The sequence below is a fragment of the Vulpes vulpes genome, chromosome 3 (genome assembly GCF_048418805.1).
Source record: "Vulpes vulpes isolate BD-2025 chromosome 3, VulVul3, whole genome shotgun sequence".
NCBI lineage: Eukaryota > Metazoa > Chordata > Mammalia > Carnivora > Canidae > Vulpes > Vulpes vulpes.
This window is the reverse complement of record NC_132782.1, coordinates 89831441-89858877: the sequence shown is the minus strand read 5'-3', so window position 1 is coordinate 89858877 and position 27437 is coordinate 89831441. Positions and strand designations below refer to the sequence as shown.

At 52.5% G+C, this 27437-nt stretch overlaps 1 protein-coding gene across 9 annotated transcripts in view; it reads right to left on the bottom strand.

The window, feature by feature from the left end:
- The window catches only part of MAD1L1 (mitotic arrest deficient 1 like 1), a 345798-nt gene that overhangs the window by 123820 nt on the left and 194541 nt on the right, over positions 1 to 27437 (bottom strand). For all 9 annotated transcript variants that reach the window (XM_072753315.1, XM_026011310.2, XM_072753319.1 and 6 more), the window contains one exon: positions 19877 to 19933. In XM_072753315.1, the coding sequence (XP_072609416.1) occupies positions 19877 to 19933 (57 nt within the window). The remainder of the gene's footprint in view (positions 1 to 19876; positions 19934 to 27437) is intronic.

Below are 27437 nucleotides of genomic sequence, written 5' to 3'. Positions count from 1 at the left end.
GCATGCAGGAGGTGGGCCCTGTGCCCTCTTCACGGCCATGGCCAAACAGGCCAGTGGACACACTGGCCTCGCTAGAACAGGATGACTCTCCTGGAAGGACACAGAACCAGCTGAGTCCTGTCTGGGAAGATCCCTCTCAGTCTTTTCTCGGTGGGAGGGCTGAGCAGAAGAGGTGCTGAGCAGAGGAGGGAGACACACCTCACGGCTGCAAGTGTCCATGCAGCAGACAAAGCTGGTCTGCAGAGCTGCAAGGCAGGACACTTCCCAGGGATGCCACAGTCCTGGCCCCTCGTTGTGGGAGCCGTGAACCTTATGCAGCCTTAGGACCTGAGGTTCCGACGTGGCACACAACACGTATACCCCCCAGAAACCTGCACAAAGCACCCTAGTCATCTAGGCACTACCCACAGCCCACTGGAGCCGTTAGGCTGTGGGGTTCCAGAATCAGCTTGTGCTCCCACCAGCAAATATGAATAGGTTCTTCCCTTTATTTCTCTGTTAGAAAAATGGTGACAGCCTGCACACAGTTTTGTACTCTCATTTTCTCCCTTCATCTATTTTGGAGAGATTTCCCAACCAGCACAAGAAGAGCCTCCCCGGTTCACATGTGTGGCTCCATGAACTCCACCCCATCAATGTCCCACCTCTTGCTGACCCATCTCTCATGGGCGAAGGTTTCTGCAGCTTCCCATCTGATCCCATTAGGTCAATGCTGGGGCAAGGCGGCTCTGGGGTGTGCTGGTCCCCCCATGTGTAAGCAGCTCCCCACAGCGAGTGTCCTCCTGTGACCGACCTCCCTTCCCCAGATGGACCCAGATGTCCCTGTATGAGTATCCTGAAGCATGATGGCCCTCACAGATGTATGATTCCACATTGTCACTCACCACATTCTACCTCTGCTTCTGACTTCCTTTTCCATCCACTGTTCCATCCACAACGTCAGGGTGCTTTCTCTCTCCCACCCCATCACTCCCCTCAAACATCCCAACAAAATTGCTTTAGAGAACACTGGGACTGTATCAATGCCCACTCTGGGGAGTCAGCGTGTGAGGACACAGCTGCCCATCTTATTCACGAGGGTGCTGTCAGCCTCACACACACACACACACCCTAATAGGCAGCAGGACTGGGGCTTCTTCCTGTCTGTGCCCGCTGTTATGCATGGGAGGCATTTTCTTGTATTGTCTAACTTGTGTCTCCATGTGCAGGCCTAAAAATCCCTGTGCATTCATTTTGTTCCCCACCCTTGCCCGCTGTTCCAGCTGCTGCTGCAGCTCTCAGCAGGCGGTCTCAGTTCATGATCATGTCAGCCGCAGAGACTGGTGGCCTCCCTCCTTCCCAGCCTGGGGGCTGCACCTCCACACCAGGAACCCAGGATGTCCTGAACCTGTTTTGTGGCTCTTGGGAGCTGAAGCTCTAACTTACAGCATGTCAGTTTGGGGCTGAAATAAACATACTTTATTATGTTGAGAAATTATCCATGTGTTCATATTTCATAAAGACTGAACATGGATTTCTGTAAAATGCCTTTACAGCCAATATGGAGCACATACCCAAAAATCAAGCCAGCAGTCCAATGTGGGGGAAACTGTGGGGCGTATCCCAGGTGCTTGGGGTGGCATCTGCAGCCTGAATCCCGTGCATGCACGACACCCACACCGCACAGTTGTCACTCACCTCCCAAAAGTCTCCCCCTCAGAGCCTCTAGTCAGCATGTGTGGGGCACACACCTGATGCTCTCACAGAATCTCCCTCAAAACTGCCTCAATCTGATACAATTTGTTTCTTTTCTTTGGGGAAGGACAGGAGCTGCCATTTTGCAACAAATGTATAACTGGTCTCTTTAACATTTCTATCACTTCCAGAGTCAATAGGTTTCACATTCCTAGAAAGTATTCATTTTATTCAGATTTGTTTTTTTCTCTTAAGATTTTATTTATTCATGAGAGACACAGAGAGACAGAGACAGAGGGAGAAGCAGGCTTCCCATGGGGAGCCTGATGTGAGACTCGATCCCAGGACCTGGGATCAAAGGCAGACACTCAACCACTGAGCCACCCAGGAGTCCCTACTCAGATTTGTATTTAAGTCGATCTGTGATATAACTTACATCTATTCTTTTTAGATTTACTTCCAAGTTTTCTTCCTTTGTCATTGAGGTATAGCTCACACATGATCCAGTGCAGAAGCCCTGGGCCGGCTCCAGATCATGCACATCCACACCTGTGGGGCACCACCGAGTAGGACCTGAGGGCTGAGCACCAGGGGGCCCCCCACATTCCTCCCTGCCGGAAACTCTGATGATTCTCAGTTCTTGTGTGGAGGAGGGCACATCTACTTATTTTTCACTGGGACTGTGAGTGATTCATACATTTTACTGGCTTTATTTTGGGGCACAGGCACTTGGATTTATTTATTATTTCCACTAGTTTTCACTTTTTTTTATTAACTTCTGCTTTGATCTTTGCAGATTCCTAGTTTTTGCTTTACTAGGGCTTATTTTGTTTTCCTTTCCTGAGTTCTTGAGCGGGGTCTAATCTATCTCTATTCACAGTTTCCTGCTCAATAATATAAATATTTAATCTGTAAATTTTCTTCTCAACTCTGCTCTGCCTCCCAAAGGCTCTGAGACATGTTTTCTAGATTCCGTGCATTTCCAGATGCCCTTTCTTCTTCGACCCAAGAAATGCTAAAGATGGAGGTTAGGGTTTTCTTTTTCTGTTTTGTTTTGTTCATAACCTGGAATTCATCACATTGTGATCAGGTGTGCATGTCTCCATCAGTTCTACCTGTTTGAGCTTAAGAAGATTTTCTGTATTGTCAACATATGGTGAATTCTGGTAAACATCTCCTACGAGCACTTTACAAAAAGAGTATCCTTTAGTTTTGGGGTTGAGGGTTTCATGTAAAACAGACTGTATTTCTTCCATCACTGATTCTTGGCCCACTTGAAATATCACGGGTCACGAAGTAAAACAAATTCTCCTCATGGTGGCATCCTTGATGATTCCCCCAAATCTCTCCCCATTTCTGCTCCTTCTGAACATTGATGATATATGTGTGCTCTGTTCATCTTGTTTACTTTTTTGTGTGAAATTCTCTTGATCTTTATAAGAGTCTGTATCTTTTTGTTGTAGTGGTTGCTTTCGTAAATCATTACTTGACATAATATCTGCACTTTTCTGCTTTCGACAGTTCCTGTTCACCTCCTACAATGGATGTGTGACGAGTCAGACATATCTCACCTCTCGCTGTCCACTGCCCAGTTAAATGTGTGCTTGCTACACAATGTTAACTTCCGTTGTTTTAACCTTCAGCTACCGTGGCTGAACACTGCTGCTGCCATGTCTGCTTCTGTCTTCTCCCTTCCTGAGAACTTCCACAGAACAGGTCAACTCCACGTTTGCAGAATCCACGGCACCCACCTGGTCCTGCTTCCGGAGCTCCATGCTGGCTGCTCAGCTCCAGCCACTGCTCCCTGTAGACATGCACCTCAGCCCTCAGGGCCACCAGCTCCAGCTCAGCCTCTGTTCTGGCTCCATGGATATCCCCAGATTTGCAGCAAAACTCTCTTAATTTTCATCTGCTCAAGGTCAGGTTGTTAATTTTTTCTGTGAAAATTTTTTGTTATCTGCTTTTCTCCAAAACTTCTAGGTTTTACAAAATTGTGTGATGTTGCCTTTATAACTCATCAGTGAAGGTGACTTTCATTCAATGCAGCTTTGTGCAAAAGGCCAGACTGCAGAAAGGATGAGCTGCCTTCTCTTCTTCCCAATCTGACCAGGTGGCTCTGAGTCCTGTGTACCTACCCAACCTCTCTCCGCATGAAGGGAAGCCACAAGCTCCCTGTACATCCAAGAGCCACTCAGACCTGTCTGAACTGACTGGCCTCTGCCTCCCTGCCTGTGGCCACCACGCCTACCCCACTGTAGGGCAAACAGGGGTGCCCCTTGAACCCCAGTAGAGTCAGTCACAGAGCACTGTTCTTTCTCAGTAGCTTCACTTCTGGGCACCATCTTGCACGCCTCCAGTACTGCCACTGCTGAGGGCCAGCTCCCTCCTGTGTAAGGGGCCAGGGATTCAGCTATAGTTCTGTTGGGCCCAAATTTAGGTTTGCCTTGTTTGGCTTTTATTCTTTTTGGTACGTTTGGACAATTTCCAGGAAAGAAGGAAAAAATGCTGACTTATTCCACAGTGTTCAAAGCAAAACAGGCCCTTTTAACTTATAAGCTTGACTCATAACTAACAGGCTTTCTACTTGACCCCCTCCTACACTGCTAGTGCCTGGTAGGTACCCTGACCCTCCAACGACTATAGCCCACTCATGCCAAGGCCCTCGGGGTGCCTGCACTCCCCAGCTCCCCAAACTGGGGTGGTAGCCAGCACACAGGACACAAGATGCCTGTCTGCAGGTCAGATCCCTAGCCACCGTTCAGATCCATCTCTAAGGCCACCTTCTTCACCAAACCAGAAATGCCAGCCCCCGTGCACTGTTTGTGTGACTTTGTTTCCCACTGGCCCAGGTAGATACACTCCATTCACCTCTTAAGCCCAGGCAGGGCACAAAAAGGGTGGTCCAGGCCCACAGGCAAGGGCACCAGAGCAAATGGATGACCCACACAGCCCATACCTGGTGCTTCCCTTGCACCAGGCTATGTGCCAGGCAGCCTTGGCACATATAAGTGTATAAGCCAGTGTATAAGCCAGGCCTCTGCCAGGACTTCTCTGGGCAGGTGAGTGGAGCCGGGTATATATGCAAGGAAACACGCCATCCAGGAAGGAAAAAGACCTGGAGTTTGTTCACCTACCAGATACCTCATTTCAGAAACTACTTCAACAGGTCAATATTTAAAAGGAGGGAAACCAGTCAGGCTTTGATAGAGCCCATTGGAGGAGGGGCTTTGGGGAACAGCTGGGCATGGGGTTCAGGGCTGTCTGCAGCCATGGCCTATTTTCCAGGGCCCCTCACCACACTGCCCAGGAGCCTCTGTGCTCATTCACACACACGCTGAACTCAATTTCCGCATCTGTAAAGTGAGGTCTGAGCAGGAAGGGAGAAAACTGAGAGGCAAATGCTCATTGTAGGGCCTGACACACACCAGAGTGGAACCACCCTCCCTGCAGAGCCCCTCAGTCACCCCCTCTGGAGGGTGCACAGGCCGGCCCATGGCCCCTCCCTCCTCCACCCTCAGGCCTGGGCCCTGCTTGCCCCAGGCGGGGGAGGGGGTGTGTGCACAAGTGTTCAGGTTGCCTTTTAAGCCAGGCGAAGCCACACTGCTATGACCTGGCACTGGAAGAAGTTAAAATTGGAAATGCGTTAATATTGCAGTCTGCAACTACCTATTTCATACTTGACTGAGAAAAATCTGTATTTGGAGGTGGTTTTAAAAAAAAGAACATGGGACTAATTGGATTGCATCTTCTGAGAGACTTGCTAAATGACAAAACCACGAGGGCCATTCTGTGAGCCGTTCTAAAACCACTTCCAGCCCACAAGTAGGGCTCGGAAGGGAGGCACCCTCACAGGGGCCGTGTGTAGTTGTAGCACGAGGCCCAAGGCAGAGCTCGCAACTAGGACCAAGACCACGGGCCACATATACCCCGGACGAGATCCTGGGCCTGCCACCGCCCATGGGAACCACTCCGCAAAGCTCCCTGCTTCATCTCTACATGTATCTCCCAGAGAGAGGCTGCTCTGCCTTCCAGCCTCTGAAGTTAATACACAAATTTATATTCCTTTCTTGGGCTTGCTCTCCAAATTAACAGGCATAATTACCAGCAATGCCTGCTCTAAACGAATCTAACACCTAGGGAGCCCGGCTGCTGGCAGACTGTGGTCACACACTGGACAGTGGGCATCCCTGGGGATGCCCTGACCCCTGAAGCCAGACACACCGGCCCTGTCCATGGCTCCCTCTGAGGCTGCTGCTTTTTGTTCTGTAGGCTAGCAAGCCAAGGCCAAAGAGGTAAATGTTCCTCCAAAGCCATGTGCCAGCTGACACTCTGCTGCCATTTTTAGGCCTGAACATGGAGCCAAACACACATGGGGCCCGGGAAGCAGACCTGCCAAGCGTCAGAAGCCAATGGCTTCAGACCTGGTCGAAGGTCCGGCCATCCCCATAACATGAAATGCCCAAGCCTCTGACTTTTCCACTTTGAAAGAGAAGTGGTAGCATCTGCATCACAGGCTGCATGACCAGGTCAGGGGCTACAGAGCCCACCCACACACCAGATGCTGGGGACACTCCCAGCCTTCCGAGAAAGGGCTGCCGAGTGGGAAGATGGCTTCACTCTACCATCTTGCCTGTGTTTCACGATCTTCACTTCATACAGTGTACAGGCGTTGCTAATTCAAATAGTCAGAAAACACTAAAAATATCCATTTACTGGCTTAGAGCCCAGGCTAGCATCCACCCAAGAGCAGGCCACCAGTCAAGCCTTTGCTTTTGATAGCCAACCATGGCTAGTCACCCACGTGGCGGCACATGTCCTGACCACAGGTCTTTACCAATCCCTCTGGCTTTCTGCCCCAGGAACCGTACGTTCCAGAAAAGCGGCATCCACTGAGCCCAGCACTGACCTCCAGGCCCCCGTGAGTGCCAGAAGCACTAAATGGCGTTCGCCAAATTGCTGAATAAACGTAGGTATCGCCACTGCCCTGCTCTGGAGTTTTGGCTCCGCGCGTGCGGGGCAGGCCCTAACCCCAAACTGCAGAGAGGGGCCTGCTCCAGGGGCCGCCAGCAGAGTCCTGCACTCTGGCAGCCACATGCAGACAGCAGAGAACGGTGGGAAACAAACCACTGCTGTGTCAGAGTGCCTTTGCAAGGGCCAACAGAGCTCGAGTTCTAGTTCCAGAAACCTGGAAACCAGGCCCTCACGTCAGCATGGATCAAGCGCAGGAACTAGGGTAACACCTCTGGGAGAACAGAAGGCTGGAAGGTATGAGGCAGGCCCAATGGTCATCCCAGCTTGCCATCTTAGGTGAGTCCAGAACATAGCCCAGCTCAGGCTGAGAAGGCAGAGTCAGGAGTGTGGGGAGGCCTTGGTGGCCAGAACTCATGGTGAAGGGGGTATGCAGGGCCCACCACAAGTGCACAGCAGAACCTGACTGGCATATGCTGTACAGGAAAGACCCCCAGACCAAACAGTGAAGAATGAGAAGAGCCAGGAGGGAAAAGCACCAGCTCTGTCCAGCTGGACTCCAAAGCCCCAGGTCTTGGGGCACCAGGCAGAACACCCAGGCAGGCTGAGGCCCAGAGCTGGGGATAATTAGCCCTGGGTCCGCCCAGAATGTCATAAAATGCCACCCGACCAGATTAGATTATGTCTAAGGAGTTTCACCAGATCCCTGAATGAACCTCAGGGATCTTCACAGGAATACACATCTCCTGCGTCCCCCCAACACAGATGTGCACAGAATGACTGAAAACAGTCAGTATCACTAAATTTCATACTTCACATATTAAGTATAGACATGAGGGGAAAAGGAAGACCAATATAAACTTTGTAGCAACATAAACAGCAACACCTGAAATAAAAAGATACAGGTCGTCCTGCTGGAAGATGAGGTCAGGGAGCTTGGAGACACAGCCACAGGAATGATTCACAATGAAAAAAGAATTTTCAGAAATGAGAAGAGCACACATGGGTGGGGGACAAGTTGCAGTACCCCAACTGTGGGTGAGCGGACACTCACCAGAGGAGGAGGACAGCAAGTCCCCAGAGCTAAGAAACACAGAATCCCCATAGAAGAGTGCAACAAGGTACATCATCATAAAAGAGCCCTCTCTAGAAAGCATCATCAGAAAACACAGACAAGATACAGAGAAGCTTGATGCAGATGACAGGCTTTTGATGGACACAGAGTAAGTCAGAAGTCAGAAGACAATCCCCTTCAAGTCCTCAAAGAAAAAAGCATGGCCTCGAGAAGTGAAGGTGAGTAAAACCATCACACGTTTAGCTAGCCTGGTGAAAGGAAAGAAAGAAGGGTCCACATGCTGATGCAAAGGGAGAGAAGAGTCACTGTGGCTGACCTCAAGAAGTCAGAAGGACGGCAAGAGGATCCTGGAACATCTGTCCACCTACGGCCACCTAGACGATTCAGACAAACTCAAGAAGAAATGTAAGAGCTGAGCAGACCTGTGACAAGTCAGGAGGCTCCGTCAGCAAGAAGATCTCCCAACAAAGGAATGTTCAGGATCAGAGGGCTTCGCTAGTGAACACTCACCAGTCATGTAAAAGAACTAACAGAGAATTCCCAAATTCTTCCAAGAAGTTAAAGAGGAAGGAACATTTCTTAGCTTATTCGACAAGACCAGCATTACCCTGAAACCACAGCGAGAGAGAGCATCAACGTGAAAAGAAAACTAAGACCAAGAACCCTTAACAGGCACACAAAACCTCAACAAGGTAGTAGCTGGCCACACTGGAGGCATCTGAAAGGGTCATATGCCAGGAATGCAAGAGTGGCTTGACATAAAAAATCAATTAATGCAAAGCACCACAGTAACAGAATGAGGGGGAAAAAACACATGATCATCTCAACTGAGTCAGAAAAAGCACTTGGCAAAAGTCCAACACCCATTCATGATAAAAATGTTCAACAAACCAGGAGTCAAAGGGAATCTCTCCGACCTGATAGAGGGCATTCTCTGACACCCACAGCAACATCATGCTCTGTGGTAAGAGACTGACAGCTTCCCCCTCAGATCAAGAAGGAAACACAGATGTCTACTTTCTCCCCTGCCACTGGACACGGAACTGAGTTCCAGTAGCAGCAGTCATGCAAGAGCAAGAAACAAAAGCCATCATATTGGAAAGGAAGAAATAGAGCATCTCTGCTCACAGATGACATGATCTCATAAATGGAAAAATCTACAGAATTCACAAAAGTATTGGAGTTAAAAAGAATTTGGCAAAGTGGCAGGAAACAAGATCAACACACAAACACTGGTGGCATGTCTGCATATTAGCTGTAACAATCAACAAACAATCCAATTCCATTCTCAAGAGCATCAAAGACAGTAAGAAACTCATGAGTAAGCATAACCAAGGAGGAAATACAGACACATTGACAACTATAAACATTGCTAAAACAGATTAAAGTAAACCTCAATAAATGGAGATATTCCATGTTCATAGGCTGAATGGAAGACTTACCACTGTTAAGATGGCAATCTTCCTCATAGTGATCTGCAGATTCAATGCAATTCCTGTTAAAATCCTCAGTCTTTTTTGCAGAAATGGAAAAGCTGATCCTAAAATTCATATGAAATTACAAAAGACCCCAATAGCAAGATAATTCTGAAAAAGAAGAAAGTTGGAGGACTCGCATTTATTATTTTCAAAACTTACACAAAGTGACAGTAACCAAAACAGTATGGTGCTGACAAAGGACAGATGAACAGATCAAGAAATCCAGAAATAAATCCAAGCATCTATGGTCAAGTGATCATCAATAAATGTGCTGGGACCACTAGATGTCCACAGGCAGAAGTAGTAAGGGAGATCCCTACCTCACATCATCTTCAAAAATCAACTCAAAATTATTAAAACCTAAGTGTCAGAGCTAAAACTATAAAACTCTTAGAAGGAAACACAGGAGTAAATCTTTATGACCTCAGATGTATCAAGTTTCAGAAACAGATAGGACACCAAGAATACCAATGACAAAATGGATAAAAGCCAAAACCTTGTGCACACCAAAGGACATCCTCGAGAGACTGAGAAGACACTCGGCAAATTAGCTATCTGATGAAGATCCAGTATCTATAATTTATGAAAAACCCCTATAGAAGTCCTATAACTCAACAATAAAGAGACAGAAAACCCAACTTAAAAATGGGTGAAGGATCCAGAAGGACATTTTTCCAAAGAAACCATATAAGTGGCCAGCAAGCACATGAGGAAACACTCCATCCCCATCACCAGCACTTAGGGAAATGCTTACCAAAACTACAAGATGTACCTTATACCCACCAGGAAAATAACATGCGCTCCTGTCCCCTCTCATTCTGACGTTGGTAATCTGTGTTTTCTTTCCCTTTCTTCTGAGGAGTCTGGCTGGAGAGTCTGCAGAGTGCAACCTCGTGTACAGAACTCACCCCTGAGTGAGACCCAGAGAGTGGGAGATGGATGAACACTTGCAGGGGGAGCTTTATAGGGGTCTATGCCCTGAACAGAAGCAGATGAGAGCAGGGGCAGGAAATGAGGCTCCTTGGCGGAGCTGCCCAAGTGTCAGGCATAGACTGGCAGCAGGGTCAGTGTGGACCAGCCTCTGACCTGCCTGTCTCCTCTGGTGACAAACAAGTCCCTCCTTCCTTGCAAGGAGACGTGGCCTGCCAAACTCACTCACAGCTCCAAAGCATCATGAAACTTTAATGCTAATGGTTCTGGAGGCTGGCTCACTACCACAGCATAACCTTTAAATAGAGACTGTGTATTTCAGTTTAATTTGGGAGGATACACAGTTCGATCCCAAGGGCCTTACCCAATTCCATGAATCCATAACCAGCAGGAGGAGCAGAGGAATGTGCCTCAACCTCAAAACAATCCTAATGAACTCAGCGCTGCTGAGCGCCAGAGGGAGGATGCTCAAGCCCCTAGTCTGTTTGATCACGTGCTCTGGGGATGCAGGAGGGTCTGCCTGGGCCAAGGACCACAGGTGGTACTGATGGAGTCAGGGTGCACTGCATCCTAGGATTCAGGCTGTGCCTTCTCCCCAGAGCCCAATCAGGACAGGCAACTCAAGTGTCCTAGAGGAGACAACGCTGAGGTCAGAATGGGAACCCTGGTCAAAGGCTGCCTTTTTGGGTCAGCTCTGGACCCATCATGCATCCAAGAAGGTCCCTGTAGTGGCTGTTGCTTCCTGGGGAGTGTGAGAGGGGCTGAAACACACTATCCTCGTCACGTTCCACTTCTGGAGGGGCACACCCAACGCAACAGGCCAGACAGGCCACAGGGAGCCAGGGGTGGCTCTCCCAAGCGTCTCCTAGTGAATATAGCTGGGACATGCCTGCCAGCACCTCAGAGAAAGAAGCCCAGCTACAGAACTTGTGCAAGCAGAATTTTTACCCTACAGAGACATTCCCTACGTTGTTGGTAAGAAAGAGGACTCTAGTGACTCCCCAGCCTGCCCACCCAGTGAACAGGCTGAGACAGTGCTCCAGAGACGCTGGCAGGGCAGCCCAGCAGTAAGTGACAGATACATGGTGAACAGAAGACAGAAAGGCCCAAGACACAGACTTGGAGAAATCCAGTATTTCAGCTGAAAAAAAAAAACAAAAAACAAAAAACAAAAAACAGAAACAAAGCCCAAAGCTGCCCAGATCTGGAGGCAGTCTGGGCAGCTCACACTCATTCTGGGTATCGACAGGAGCACTCAGCATCCCAGTCATGGTTTCTGCTGCCTCAGACCCAGCTCCACAGAGTGGGAAGCCCATCCCCAGGAACTCATGGAAGGAGACATGTCTGTGCCCTGTTGGTAGGTGTCCACATGCTTCCAGCGGGGTCCAAAGGGTTGGCTGAGGCAGTGAGGCTCCCTTCTCCAGAACAACAGTTGTTGACATGGGGTGATATTGCCAGAAATTCCAAAAATATCCCACAAGAACTGAAAAAACCTCTCCAGACAAGTGGATGTAGCAGAAACGTGTCCACAGTTCTAAGGGCTCTGGACCCTCTATGTTTTCACAGATGACATCAAGGAGGCTACAGAGAGGAAAAACCCTCACTACAGAACACCTGAGGTCAGCTCTGCCAAGTGGAGCTTATCCATGGGTCCCAGGATACCCACGTGTCTACACTTCCCAGTTAGGAAGGCACAAGACAAGTCCGACTCCAGAGGAATAGCACAGTCAGGGCCACTGTGCAAGCTTTCCTATAGGCTATGCCCGGGGCCCTTCCATGGCAAAGGAAGCAGCATTAAGACCCTGGCTGGCAGAGAGCCCAGGACAGTGAGCCCCCGCAAAAGACCGTGGGAGCCAAGGCCAGGACCATGTGTCACCCAGCTCCCCCTGAACATACTTGCAAGGTGTGGCCAACATGTGCGAGAGAAATTGCAGCAGTTGGCGAAGATGTGGCAGATTTAATAATACAGTAGGGAGCAAACTCAATGTGGACACAATAAGAACTGGTAGTTGAGAAGGAGCCAAGCCAGAGAGGGTCAGTGCAGAGGCACGAGACATTTGAACAATACAAAAACACCGGGCAGCCCGGGTGGCTCAGTGGTTTAGTGACGCCATCAGCCCAGGGTGTGATCCTGAGACCCAGGATCGAGTCCCACGTCAGGCTCTCTGCATGGAGCCTGCTTTTCCCTCTGCCTGTGTCTCTGCCTCTCTCTCTCTCTGTGTCTCTCATGAATAAATAAAACTTTTTTAAAAAATACAAAAACAGCATACTTAGAACCAAGGTGAGCCCGAAAAGGTCTGTTGTGGAGGATTCCCCCCCAACTGGAAGGAGACCCATGGTTTTTAAAGATAATTTAGCCAATTTCTATCTGTAGCTATAACAGATTCTCACCGGGCCTTGGCTTTGTGGGCTGGGGTGTGCAGGGGGCTCTTTTTCCTCATCTGGAGTGCCCGCCTTCTCTCAGCCCCCTGACCCCAAGAGGCACCCCAGCAGGCTTGTGGTGAATGTGGTGATGCCAACTAGGGCAAAGAGCAATGTGCAAGTAATGGAAATGATCAAACACCCAGGCACAGACCTAACAGGAAGCATGCAAGACTTACTGGAAGAGAGGACCAAACTCCAGTGAAGTCTGTGAAGACTGAGAGGCCAGAGACATACCAGATGTCACGAACAGGAAGCTAGGGCTGCAGAGAGCCTACAAGCACAGGGCAACAGGATTCTTCCATGAGAGTTGACAAGCTAACTCCAAGCTTTGCCCAGGACAGAAAACACGAGGCTATCTAAGAAAACACTGAGAAGGTCAGGCCTTGTCAGATACGCAACATGCTAAGGCTCTGGGGCTCTGCTTCAGACAGGAACAAAGTGAAGTGTTCCTCCCACATCAGGGGAGTTCTTCTTTTGTGTGAGGATCCAATTAGGAGCAAGAAATTACACCATTAGACATTCATTTCTTAGGCTAAGACATCATCTTCTCAGAATAGAGTCTCTAAGATGCAGATGGATCCTTGTAAGGTAATAAATCACTAATCTCTTGTTAGGTCTTTGCAAACCCAGCAAAACCAACAAGACCAGCCCCCACACTGGGAGAGAGGACCAGAGACGCAAACTGCTTCCCTATGTCCACATCTGGTCACTCAGCAAGTACTTTAAACCAGAGTCCGGGGCCCAGTCCCATGGGACTGTGCTATCTGCACAGGACTACTGGCATGAGCAGGCCCCACAGTACCCATCAGCCTGCCACCTGCCCAACTCACCACACCTCTCCCTTCATCTGGGCCATGGCAACAGCACCGGCACCCAGAGTCTGCAATGAGAACTTGGTGACATGATCTGGGTACAGCACATGGGAGCACTCAGCACTCAGTAGTTGTGGCACTATCTGAAGCAAGTTCATAGTAAGGACAAGGGCTATGGTGATGACCACATGCCCACAAGTGAACGTGGAGCGGGAAGGCAACATATCATTACGAAGGGACAGCAAGTGGGAAGGAGAGGCAGAGGACGTTTTGCTTGATTCTGAGGGAGAACTCAGCCCTGAGAGATGGAAACACATTCCTAGGGGCAGAAACAGCATGGAGGCAACACGCAAGGGTGAAGAAAGCCGTGTACAGAGAATGGCAGGGCCTTGTGAACACATGCATGAGGAAAGGCATGGCGAGGCGGAACGGATGCCTGGAAGTGGCTCAGGACACCCTCGTTGAATCCGGCCAATTTACCATGGGGGTGCCAGGCACTAAAACTGTCCAGCCGAAGGTGCATGACCCCTTCCCCCCTTAGGAGCTACATCCTAAGATGTGGGACCATTTCTGCTAGGGCCCCACCTGGACACCCTAAGGAGGAGGGGACCCAGGGCTGAACTCAGGGTATGGACAAGCCTGTGCAGTATGCACCATCCCAGGGCAGCCGGCAAGAGATAGCAGCTAGAAGCCAGCTCCACATCCCTCAGTCACCCCGACCTCTCCAGCCCTGAGGCACCTGCTGGGGACTCTGCTCTCGGGGAAGCCCTGTGCACCCCAGGGCAGCTCAATGCTAACTTCTAAATACACCTCATTGGGATGCCTCGGTGGCTCAGCGGTTAAGAGTTGGCTTCAGCTCAGGTTGTGACCCTGGGGTCCTGGGATCGAGTCCTGCATCAAGCTCCCTGCAGGGAGCCTGCTTCTCCCGTTGCCTAAGTCTCTGCCTCTCTTTCTGTGTCTCTCATGAATAGATAAAATCTTTAAAAATAAACAGCATCCCAGCTCCCATGGAGCTGCCCCAGGCACCCATCCTCAGAAGCCAGCACTCAACAGTGGATAGGACGCCTGAGAACAGTGTGCGGTGACCAGGACTGTGGGGCCATGGTGTTGGGACACAGGTGGGAGTCCTAACAAGGCCACCCCGGGGGCATGCACAGCTCTGGGCATCAGACACCCCTCAGTGCACTGTCCCCATCTGTGAAGTAGAGACAGTGACAATGCTGCCTGCGCTAACATGGGTCAGTGCAGTCTGGAACACAAAAGATACTTCCATAGTCAGGAATCCTGAAGGCCCAGGTAGAGGTGTGAACTGGCAGCAAAGCCACTGGAACTGGAAGCCACTAGAAGCCGTGCCTCTACATCCTGATGAGTAAAAGGCAGGGGGCGGGGTGGGTGACAACGGCCACCTTGCAGGGCTCTGAGAGCTGACGTTTGCAGAACTCTTGGAATGGTGCCCAGCTCGCTGTCAGGTGGGTGAGTGTGCATTAATAAACTACTGTCACCACCAGTATTTGGGGCACTCAAGAATGAGCCTAGTCTGCAGATGCCCACCCAGAATCAATCCTACTCCCCAATCACACTCTTTGAGTGCTCACTCCGTGCCAGGCACTAGCCACCTGAAGATGACCAGGATGTCGCTTTGATGTGGAGGAGCCAGCACTGCTGCTAAGTGCCACCGGCTGGCCAGCAGACTGCTCTCCTGCAGCAAAGGTCTGTCTCTCTCACTGGCTACCCTGAGGACACAGGACAGCCAGGCACACGGCCAGCAGTGGGCACAAAAGTGCAGAAGCACCGACCCCCAGGAAATGCTGGGAGCGAGCAGATGCGGCAGAGGGGCCGGCCTGGGGAAGGTAGGCAGGACCAGGTCCTGGGACACCCACAGACTGCACAGATCATCCAGGTCAGCCTTAGAGCCGAGCCAGCCAAGTGCAGCAGGTGAAGCCCAGGTAAGGCTGGGGACACAGCCGCCCACAGGGCCATGTTTGCCCACCTCTCCTGCACTTCAGCGGCAGCTCCTGGGGCTCAGTCTCTGAGGTACCCTGGCCCCGGCCTGCCACCTGCAGCCCCGAACATCTAACTGAATCATGCGGGGTTCCAGAGTCAGACACTGCTCTTGGGGAGTAAACAGGCTGGCCAAAATCTGAGGCTGCCACCAGCCTTGGAGACCCAACTCCCCTGGCCACTGCAGTGACATTCCCCATAAGCCTTCCTGACTCCCCAACCACAGATGAAGTTCCCCCATCAAAGCAGGGGGTCTTCCATCCTGGGCTTGGTCCTGTGGCAGGATGGATGCAGGACGTGAAATGAGTCACTATCAGTCGCAGAACCAGGAGGTTCTTGTAATAATTTTCCGGAAGGCAGCTGGCAATGCTGGCAGACTGCGATAAGGCCAGGTTCTTGGGCAGGAGGCACGTACAGATGCTAGCTGCCAGCACTGAACAATGAGAGCTCACACAACTCCTCCTGACAATTTCCTGACCCTCGATGCTGGTTTCAAAATGACAGAGGCATCAGCAAGCTGCACGCACGTGTGCATGGCCCCTCGTAGAGCTTAAAGTCGGCTCTCACTGGCATCTCTTGTCATCTGCATGTCAGCCCCTCGGAGCTGCAGCTAGTGAGGTTGTCACTTGAGGATGAAAGCCCCAGGTTGGGTGAGGCCACATGGAGGCTGAAGGCTGCAGGTTTGAGGATACTTCTCTCCCTAGGACAGTGGGCCTGCCCTGCTGGGTGCTGCCACCCCACAGATACCCTGTAGAGCACCTGTCACGGCCAGCGTGGGGCAACTCGCACATGGACGGAGCTTCTCCCTTTCTGAATGACCGGCCACAGGCCCAGAGGCTGGCAGCGCAAGCCCACAGGAGCTGTTAACAGACAGTCTCAAGGCAGACAACTGCTTCATCAGCCAGAGTCGGGAGGGGTGTCATTCCCCTTAAATCGGAAAATAAATCTTCACTTCTTGCTCCCTGGAGTACATAAAATATTAGAGGGATTTTTATAGTTATAATAAAAAAACTCATTTCTCCAGCCACTGCTGGCCGTATCTAATTAGGGTGAGGGATGTTAATGATACAACTATGGCCCAGGACATTTTTCCTTGTGATATTAATTGCATTTAAAGGGAAAAGCCTGAATTGTGCCATGCTTCCTAATTAGCATGAGTTTGCTAATTAATAACAGAAAGGCAAACCATCTTTGTCTTATCATCTGCAATTAGCTACAGATATTTAAATTCTCTTTTCTCTCCCCTTTCCTAAAGAGTGGATCAATTTAGGGCTCAGAGACAACAGGCTGGGCAAGGTGGCACAGGAACCAGGCCGTCCCCAACCTACCTGGACAGAGGATGGGGAGGCGCCCTCCTGCAGCCAGAGGTGCCCCCTGCTGCACCTTTTGCCATGACTGTCCCTGAAACAGGGTGAGGGTCACAGAGCCAGACCCAGGGTGGCTTCGGTTCCCATGTCAGAGAGAGCTCTTGCCACCAACCCCACCTTCAACCTCTTACTCCCACGTCAACGAGGGCTTACAGCAGGGACTGGGACGCCCTCCTAACCCTCATCTCCTCAGGCCGAAGAAGGTAATGCCCGCAGAGGATGGAAGAAGAGAGGCTTGTGAGCCTCTGAGTGAGCACCTGCTTCACTCTGCCTCGAGCCATGTGTTCTCCCACTAAGCGGGAAGGAGAGAGGAGAAACAAATGGGAACAAGCTCAACATGTGACAATCAGAAGGCAGAGATTAAACCTGTGTGAGGTGACAGCTACAGCCTGGATCCAAGGAAGCAAGGCAACCACAATGTCCCGCTTATGTGCACCAGAGAGCCTGCAACTCTGCGCATAGCTGGGAAGAACCAGGTCCTCACTCACCTGCTGGGCTCTGCGCAGCTGGTGCCATGGGGACGTTTCAGCCAAAGCTCCCCGAGGAGCATCTTCCCCAAAGGCCTCACAGTGCCTGGGGTATGGCCCCTGCACAGAGATAGGGGCGCCAGGTCTGCACTGGCTGACATCAGCACCACCTGGGGAGAAGAGGGCCCTCCCACTTACCAGAGTTCTAGTTTAATTGGTTTAGAGGTGGAACCAGTATTCAGGATATTAAGGCTCAAGGGAGCTTTACACAATGGAAAGAAAGTACGGGCTGAAATCAAGGCGAGAAAGCCACCCTCCAGCCCCATGTCCCTTGGGCATGCCCACAATGAGATGCAGCAGCCCCAGTGGCCCCATGGCAGAAGCCTGAGAAAGGCAGGACCCGGGCCGAGATGCCAGCTCCGATAGGAAGTTGTCTCAGCCTCCATGCCGAGGGCTGGGCCTGTGCTCAGCACAACTGCATCCTCCTTCTCCCCACCTGTGTGTGCATGGCAGGACACACAGCCCTCAGCCACATGTCCGTTCAGGTCAAAGCCGAGGGAGCATGTGGACCCGCACATCAGGGTCTCTCCCCCAGGGTTCTTCATATGGATATGTCTGACTTCAAGGAGCATCCCAACCCCACACCCAAGGTCTAGAAACCAGGCAGGCTGAGCTGCACCCCAGGCATGTTGCACCCCACACCGCCCCCCCCCCCCCCCGCAGTCCCATTAGTCACGCACATACACATGAGCTGGGCCACACTGTTGACAAAGCTCCCCACTCCAGGCTCACTGGAGGCAGTCGTCCCCCACTCCCGTCAGGCCCCACCTGGGTCCCAAGCTCCGTTCCCCGCCAGATAAGGGTGAAGGATCTACACAGAAGCACAGCGGTTCCCTTCAGATTAGTCCACAATGAATGCCTGCTGCAGAGAACTCATACTCAGGAACAAGAGGTGCCCACAGGTCCCCCCTGCAGCAGAAACATTGGTGGGCTGCTGTACATTTTGAAGATCCTTTGTGTGACAACAGGACTGTGCTGTGGGGCCTCTTCCCCAGGTCCTAGGTGCCCCTCCTGGGTTGCATGTCCAGGTGCTAGAGAGCCTGACAGGTCTTGATCCGCAAGGTCTACCTTCTTGGTTACGTTCACTGGCTCCGGAAGATGTATACATACCCAGGGGCTTCGAGGGTCTTGATGTGGGAACTCACACCCCCAGGCCTGGGCACCCAACAGCCAGCGGCATCTCAGACCCCTATGTTTTTCTCTTGCCTTGCCCTCCCCAATCCTCCCATCCCACCTGCAACTCCTCCACCCACTGCCCAGGCCATCCCGCCATCCTTGACCTCTGGACTCATGCTCTACCTAACCCATGTCTATCTTTGGCTCGTCCTACCAATGCCCACCACATGACCCTGCAACCCTCCCTCACCTCTGTGGGTCAGGGGCTCTGAGCACAGCTGGCCTCAGGCTCCCAGGTATTGGCACCTGGGCCTCATCCCATCCCAGCCTCAGGCCCCTGCCTCACGAGTGGGCCGGTTTGGGATCTCCTCAGTACTGGCCTCCACTACGGTCACAGCAGCAGTAAGACATAACAAGACAGCCTGAGGCTGAAAGGATGGCTGCAGGATGATGAAACAAATCCAGGGACATGGCATGCCAACCTGTGGGCCACTCCTATTTTGCAGGTGAAGGCCAGATGATCTGCTCAAAGCTGGGGGCAGACAAACAATGACAGTGCACAAGGAACCCTGAGCTGTGATGTCAGCCTCTGAGCCCACCCCAACCCCAAGTGGCTGGCATGTGGCCTGGGGCAGAGCAGCTCCACAACACACGCAAACCCTGTGGCCCTCCTATGACACTGACGGTTAGGTCCACACAGAGACTAAACCACACTGTCTATCCCCCAGATGGTGGTAAGGAAGCCTCTCGACGCTGGGTGCCGAGGCCAGGGTCAGCAGTGCCTGCCTATGCCTGCACCTATCCCCGTGGGCAGCACACCTGGGGTGGGGGTTGGGGGATAAGCAGAGGCAATCCAAGAGGGCAGCACATGGAGAGGAAACCTATCAAAGGGCAGCAGAGGGGGATCCCTGGGTGGCTCAGCGGTTTGGCGCCTGCCTTTGCCTCAGGGCGTGATCCTGGAGACCCGGGATCCAGTCCCACATCGGGCTCCCTGCATGGAGCCTGATTCTCCCTCTGCCTGTGTCTCTGCCTTTCTCTCTGTGTCTGTCATGAATAAATAAATAAAATCCTTAAAAAAAAAAAAAAGGCAGCAGAGCATATCTGGTGCTCAGTAGGGAAACGTGGGCTGCAGAGTCAGGTGGGTGTCTCAGCCTGCACACCCTGTGAGGTGGGGCCACCACAGGCCAAGAGCCCAGGGATGACCTCATGAGGACATGGCCAGGGTGGTCCAGTAGGGACATCTGCTCTATGCTGGGCAGGTCATGACGTGGGGCAAAATGCACTGGGGCACCCACATCAGAATAATCCAGGGGCAGTCCCCAACTCCCAAGCCCCATTTCCTTCCCATCCCCACTGTGTTTCTGATGAAGGGAAGTGCTGGGAATGTTACAGACCTGCAGACTTGTGCCTACATGACAAAGACATGATTCCCTCCCTGCCCAGGGTCCAGAGCACCCACCCCCTGGGTTCCCTGTGGCCATGAGACCACCACCAAGTCACTCACCATGTCCGCTCTCTGCTTCTGGCCCCCCAGCTCCTCCAGGGCCTGTGACAGCTGAGCCTTCGAGAAAAGAGAGAGAGCAGGGTCAGTGGGCCTCCTGCTGTCCCTCTCCATGCCCTCCCTGCCTGCTGAGCCCAGGCAGGGAGGGCATGGCCTCCCTGAGAGGCAGCCCTGCATACCCACTGTTAGGAGCAGGTGATGGGAAGAGCACTGGCAAACACAGTGCCAAATCCACTTCCCAATCTGTTCGGCCACCTCATTGGCCCCCCAGTGAGTGCCAGCAGCCACCTCTGCGCAGAAGCACCAGAGGCAATGTTGCCCAGGTGGTAGCCACAGGGTCTGTGCCACCACAAGAGATGGCCCGACCTTGAGCGGGACCAAACCAGCTCACAGACTGGAAACCCTGTCTTTCCTGGAGCAATAGGCGATGGACATGCAGCTGTCATGCACCACCTCCACTCGCAGTGCACCCTGTGGGGTCCCCGCACCTGGCATTTAGGGGTGTGTGGGGAGGAGGCTAGAAGGTGGCCACCTATGAGGCCAGTGGTACTGGATCCTCAGGCTGCAGGAGACCAGCACCTTGTCTTGACAATGTCTGCGTGCATCCATCAACCCTCCCAAGTGCACCTGCTTCCTACATGCCAACCCTGCCAACGAGGCCAGGGCTCCTGCTAAAAGCTCGTCAATACTTTGCAAGCTCACCTGAGCAGTACTGCCAGGAGCAGAACTGAAAATAGGGTGAGCACAGGAAGGATAGGACAATGCAATGCACTAAAATCCCAGCTACAAAACCAAGCCAAAATCCCAAAACCAAACACCACCCCTTAGGACCCAGGGCTAAACTTCATTCATGTCCAGTCCTGTGAGCCAGTGAGGTGGCTCCTTACTGCCCACCCGCCTCAGCCTCACCTCAGGCACAGAGGGATGGGCACAGCCATCAGGTGGGCTGGAAGGGGGCTGGAGGGGGGCAGGTGGGCACATAGGGGCAGGGAGAGGTGGCATGGATGCAGGCAGGAAGCTGACGGGGGCTGTGAGTGGGCACATGGGAGGCTGGTGAGCACACCGACTTCCCAGGCACTGCAGAGACCACCTCTCATGGACAGAGCATGATGTTCAGAGGAAGGCAGAGAGGAAGCAAAAGGAACATCCATGCCTCGGTGGTCTATTTGTAAACTCATGGCCCCCGAGAGAGACCATTCACACACTCCATGGACAAAATGAGATCCACTGTGCGGAGCCAGGAAGCAGCCCAGACAGGAGCTCTTCTAGGCTGGTAGTTTGCAGGTGGCTAGTCAGGGAGAGGGGAGCCGATACATGCCACCCACCAGGAGGAAGGACCCGGGCAGGGTGGACCCTTGCCCTTCATGCCCCGTGTGGGTCAGCAATGGGGCTCATGCTGGGGACAAAGTCCTGCCCTCTCCCAGGGCACCTCGCCCACCTAATTGGTGCTGGCAGTCGACAGAGAACACCTATGGAGTAGTAACGAGAAACAACATGAAAGAAAAGTTGGCACAAGACAGAAGCCTCACAGAGGATGAAGCACCTATTCCAAGAAGCACATGGAGAGGCTGTCAGCTCTGCTAGAAACCCGCTGTGTACCATTCTGCACCCATTCAGCTGGCAGAAACAAAGAACTGGCATTCCTAGGGGTCAAGAAGGGTGGTGGGGATAAAGACTAGTAAACCACTATGGAAAAGGATTGGGGTTTTGCCTCAAGTCTAACACTCATCACCTCCCACTCAGTGATCCCGCCTCACGAATGTGCTGACAGGAAACCACAAAATATGTGCCCAGCAGTGGCTCTGCACAAAACCACTCCTAGCTGTACTATGGTGGGAAGCATCTGAAAGCGCCCAGAGTGTGTCTGCATGCAATGGCACCAGCAATCTCCACAACACAGCCCTGGGGCACAGACCCCCTGCGAAGTTGGCCAGGAATGGAAGTAAGTGCAGGGCTGAGTCTACCCGTGGGCACGCCAGGTGTGGGCCATGCCTCTGCACGCAGACTCGGCAAACTAGCCACAGAAACCAAACCATGACCCCTGGGGCAGTCTGGGTGGCAGAGAGGACCCTGCGGCCAGGGGCTCAGGCCAGGACGCTGCAGATTGGGCATAGACACTTCACCACAGTATCCACAAGGACACAGGTGAGCAGAGGTGCAGAGACTGTGATGAACAGGTAGAGGCTAATCCCAGAGGCTCGGTGCCCCACTCAACATCTCAGTCACCGTGTGAGTGAGATGCATGTAGTGTGCCTCTCAAATCTTTGCACAGTGAGGGGCTCAGAAATGACACAACAGTAACGGAGACCTGTGAGGGCTACGTAGACCCTGGGAACCAGAGTAACTGGCAAAAACCTAACTTGGAGGAAAGTCAACACTGTTGGGAACCAAGCGTTTGTTTGCATCTCCCTGAGGGAGTCCTGCCTTAGGGCAGCCGTCAGGAGAACACAGCCCGAGGAGTGAGGCTGTGGGGCTCGGCCACCCTCCCTCTAGTCAGGCCCAGGAGCCCATGCTGTGCGAGGGGACCCCTCATACTCAGTGAGACAGATGCTGACCAACTAACATGTCCCACAGAGGTGATGGGCCAGCGACGGGCACCCTGACCCTAAGCTGCTGAGCCAGGAAGAAGGGAGGCTTCCAGAGACACATGGGCTGTCTCCATCCAGAGGATGGGGTTACAGAGAAGTGTGCCCACAGGTAGGGAGGGATTGCTGGGTCAAACAGCATGTGCATCACACTCCGAAAGAAGGGGATCTGGAGGGGATCCCTAGGTGGCTCAGCGGTTTAGCGCCTGTCTTTGACCCAGGGCATGATCCTGGAGTCCTGGGATCGAGTCCCACATCGGGCTCCCTGCATGGAGCCTGCTTCTCCATCTGCCTGTGTCTCTGTCTCTGTCTCTCTCTCTCTTTCTCCTCTGTGTCTCTCATGAATAAATAAATAAAATCTAAAAAAAAAAAAAAGTGGGGGGGGACGGACCTGAACACATGTCCCCTACACCCTGGAGGACTATTTTGGGGTTGGGGTGAGAGGGACAGGGAGAGGGTCCATTCTGCTAAATGAAAAAAGAAGTTTCTAAGAATAGGAAGCTCGACATCACCAAACACCATCCACAACCTGTCACATGTCCCCCATGGGAAGCCCTGTGTGTCCAGGATCTCAAGGAGCCTCATGACCAGGGGATGGGACAGGTACAGGCAGGCAGCACAGAGCCTCTTGCTGGGTAAGCCGACTCTCCTTGGAGCTAAGCCCATGGGTGGCAAGGGGTGTGCGCCCTCTGGCTCACATGCACAGGAGGGCTGGCACCACTGAGGGAGCTGAGGACAGGGCAGCAGAGACACCCACCCCCCAACCCCGTATAGGACTGGAAACTGATCACACTCATCCAGACTCCACCAGCCTTGAATGGCTGCGTCTACACAGTCTGAAACACAGAGGTCAAAGGGACCGGGGGAGGAGACATGAGGAGCAAGCAGGGACCGTGGCCCTCATGCTGACAAGGGAGGGGAGGCTCCCATCACACAGCAGCTAGACTCCCAGCATGAACAACGGGCAGGTGCACAAACAGGAGTAGGAGAGCAGGGCAGAGGGCAGCTTCCCATCATGTGGAGAGCATAGCTAGCACTCCGGGTCACACCCAGCCATACCAGGACTGAACGGGCACCAGCAGTGGTCCAGGAGGTTCTCCCAGTCGAGCAGGAAACGGATGGTATCCCTGGAGGGGCACTGGTCAGAAAGACAATGTCCAGGGCCCCCAAGTGCTTCCCCCAGTGCTGGGCACCTCGTCAACTGCCCCAACCCCCAGAGCATCCAGCTGGCGTCCAGGCCGAGTCAAGGCAGCCCACACAGACAAAGAGGCCCATGTGGCATGCCGGCCTCATCAGCCCAACCCCACAGGTGGCCCAGACACCACGTCCCCCTGTACCTCCCAGCCCACACCTGACACTAGACAGCTAAAGCCCCACCAGCTCTAACACGCTAGTCTGTCTAGAATACTGGGAAGCAGACATGATGCCTGCCAAATCCTGATGGAGGTGCAGATCCTGCAGAGCCCAGGTCTTGCTGCAGAGGTCAGGCACTTGCCACCCACTGGGTCAGAGTCCATCCACTGGGCCTTAACTCGTCACTCCTTCCTGTGGTACTGTCCCTCCAAGCGTCACCCCACCCATACAGGCATGTCCAGGGCAGCTGGGGAACAGCTGGGACCAGGGAGCAGCACCCAGCCAAAGCGGTAGGTGGGCATGGGTCTGCCTTCGCAGTGTCCTGTGTCTGCACATGAAGTCACTCATCTATAAGAGCAGCTGCTGGCTGGGCTGCTGTCTGTCCGGTACATCCCACCTTGCCCTGCAGTGCTTTACTCCTGCCTTTCTCTTCAGATTTTTGCTATGGCCAGGCTGCCGCCTGAGCAACAGAGCGCCATCAGCCACCCACACTCTTCCTCGGCCACAGGTGATCTGGCACAGGTTCCATCATCTGCAGCATCAGATCCACTCACAGGATCCAGCTCAGGACTCCGCCAGAGATTCTGAGGCCTCAAGGAAAGCCAGGCTAACACCCAGGAGAAGAGGAGGACCTTGCACCTGAGCCCTTGGACAGGCGCATAGGTCTGGGCACCGGGTGGAAGTGGTCGCTGCCCAGGGTTTGGGATGGGGTCTGAGCAGGCCCCAAAGACTGCAACTTCAGGCTCCCAGGAAGGGCGGTTTCCTCCTGCAGCCAGCATTCATGCCAGGTAGAGGCCTACAGGAACCCACGCGTGTCCAGGACCAGGACTGTGATGTCACTCCTGTAACCCTGTGGGACATCCTCCCTGGTGTGCCGCACGCAAGTCTCCCCACCGGAACAGGAGGGAAGGATGTATGTGACCCATGTGCTGGTACTCGTCCTGCACATCAGGGGGTCTGGAGGTAATGGGGGATTGCTCAGGCTCTAGGCTTATGAGGGGCTCAGGAGGAAGCCAGGGGGGCCAGGGAATGACAGGCTGGCTGGAAATTCTCTAACCCGTGGGCCAGTCACAGCAACCAGGATGGAGCATCTCCTGAGGGGAAGAGACACCTACGACAGCCTCAGGAGGCCTTGGCCCCAGCTGACCTCGGAGTAGCAAGTCAGTGGAGGTGGCTGGGAGCACAGATGCATGGAGGCAGCACAGGAAGAGGAGAACCGGCCCCTCCTCAGGGCATGGGACGCAGGGCCCAGGCGCCCCAGAGAAGGCAGCATACCCAGGGCCTGTATCAGGAAGACGAAGCATGCAGAGAAGTTGGGGAGACCACAGAGCCACGTCAGGCCCAGCAGCTCACACAGCCCTTCCTGGTCGAAGGACATGTCCTCCAGACAGGCCCCCAGGTGACCACTGACCCCAGACACATGTCCCAGGCCCACGCGCCACTTGTGACAGGTGGAGGCTGCACTCAGATCTCATGTGGCTATTTTTATCTAGAGGTGAGAAGCTGCTCCTGAAGATGCAGCACCCTGCCAGCACAGGAGCCCAGGCACCACAGACAGGCAGTCCCTGCAGGCCAGGACAGGCTGCCAAAAAGCTAGCTGGCTGGGCCGAGGAGGATGCAAGGGCACCAAGCATAGTCCCCACATGCCTTATAGAGAGGAGTGGAGAGGTAAGAGCCCAGGGAGGCCAGGGCACGCCCAAAGTCACAGGACACATGGAAGGAACAAGACTGAAACCTCGGGCCTCCTGCCTTTCTGTTCTACTTCATTCATCCTTTGTGACCAAGCAGAAGGAAAAAGGAGACACTACCCAGTTATCAGGGGCCCTACCAGGTGGCAGCACCCAGACCCACTCATGGTGTTTGTCTGGCAGAGGCTCCGAGGGGCAGAACAAAGCCCTCCCAGCGTGGATGACAGCCACCAGACAAATCTGCTGATGTACAAGCTGGTGGGCTGCTCAGGGGTCAGGTGGAGGCCCAGAGCCTGGGTTCTGACAGGTGACCCTGGCTGCAGTGTAGCCTGTCAGATGGAGCCATCTGTACCATGAAGGCCACTGCTATGACCCAAGCAGCCCAGGCCTCTCCCACACCCAGAACATGCCCAGCCCCGTGAGGTGCTCAGTGGTAGAGCCCCAGACCCAGGGTATGGCTGGGTCCCTCCATGCCAGGAGCTCACATTGGAGCAGGGATCTCAGAGTGCGGGTGGGGACCCAAGCTGCCGTGTTGATACCTGGGAACTTGCCACAGGTACCACATTCCAGTCCCAAAGTCACTTCATCCCTGCACCCAGATAGGAAATAAAGGACTGGCCTGGGATGTCAGCAAGGTGGTGGGACAGGAGTCTCTGCTGTAACCCTGCAGAGCATGGGTTGAGACAACTACACACGGGTGAGGACGGAAAAGATAACAGAACCTAAGAGTTGCTGTGAAAAGATAAACAAAATTGATAAGCCTTTTGCTGAACTCAGTAAAAAAATACATCTGACATAAAATCAGAAACGAAAGAGAAGACATCGCAACAGCACAGAAATACGAAGGTGCATAAGAAACTACTAGTGACTGAAACCAATGAACCGAATCACCTGAAAGAAATGGACAAAGTCCCAGAAACACATGAACTCTTGAGAATAAACCCTGAAAAAACAGGGGATCTAAACAGACAAGTAACAAGTAAGGAAGGCTGAACTGGTAATAAAAATCTCCCAACAAAGAAAGGCCCAGGACCAGTCAGCTTCATCAGTAAATTCTACCAAACATTTAAAGAATTACTACCAATTCTTCTCAAACTCCTCCAAGAAAATCAGAGAGGAAGATTACTTCCAAACTCATCTTACGAGGCCAACATTAGCCTGATGCCAGAGCCAGACAAGGACGCTACAAGAAAACCAAATCACAGGCCAATATCCCACTAAACACAGACACCGAAATCTTCAACAAAGTACTAAAAAACCACATTCCACAGCACATTCGGAGGGTCATACATTTGGGCACCCAGGTGGCTCTGTCAGTTGAACGTCCAACTCTTAATTTTGGCTCAGGTCATGATCTCAGAGTCATGAGATCGAATCCCACATCAGTATCCATGCTTAGCATAGACTCTACTTGGGATTGTCTCTCTCTCCCCTTCTGCCTTTCTCATCCACATATGCATGCTTACTATCTCGATAAATAAATCTTTAAATAAAAAAAATTTTTTTTAAAGAGGGTCACATACCACTACCAAGTGGATTTAGCCCTGGGATGCAAAGATGGTTTGACGTGTGCAAATCAAGCAACGGGACGCTCCACGTTAACGGAATGTAGGATAAAAATAATATGATCATCTTGATAGCACACAAACAGTGCTTAATAAAACTCAACATGCTTTCAGGATAAAAATTAACTGGTACTAATTATGGTCTTCACCATAATGAATGTCCTGCCACACAGGACAAGCCCACAGCTCACATCATGCTCCACCGTGAGAAGCTGGGAGCCTTTTCCCTGTCCTCTCTCTATTCCTACTCAACATGGTACTGGAAGTCCTGGCCAGAACAGCCAGACAAGAAAAAGAAATAAGAGGCATCCAAATCTGTAGGGAACAAGTAAAACTGTCCCTGCAGATGACATGATCCTACATACAGGAAATA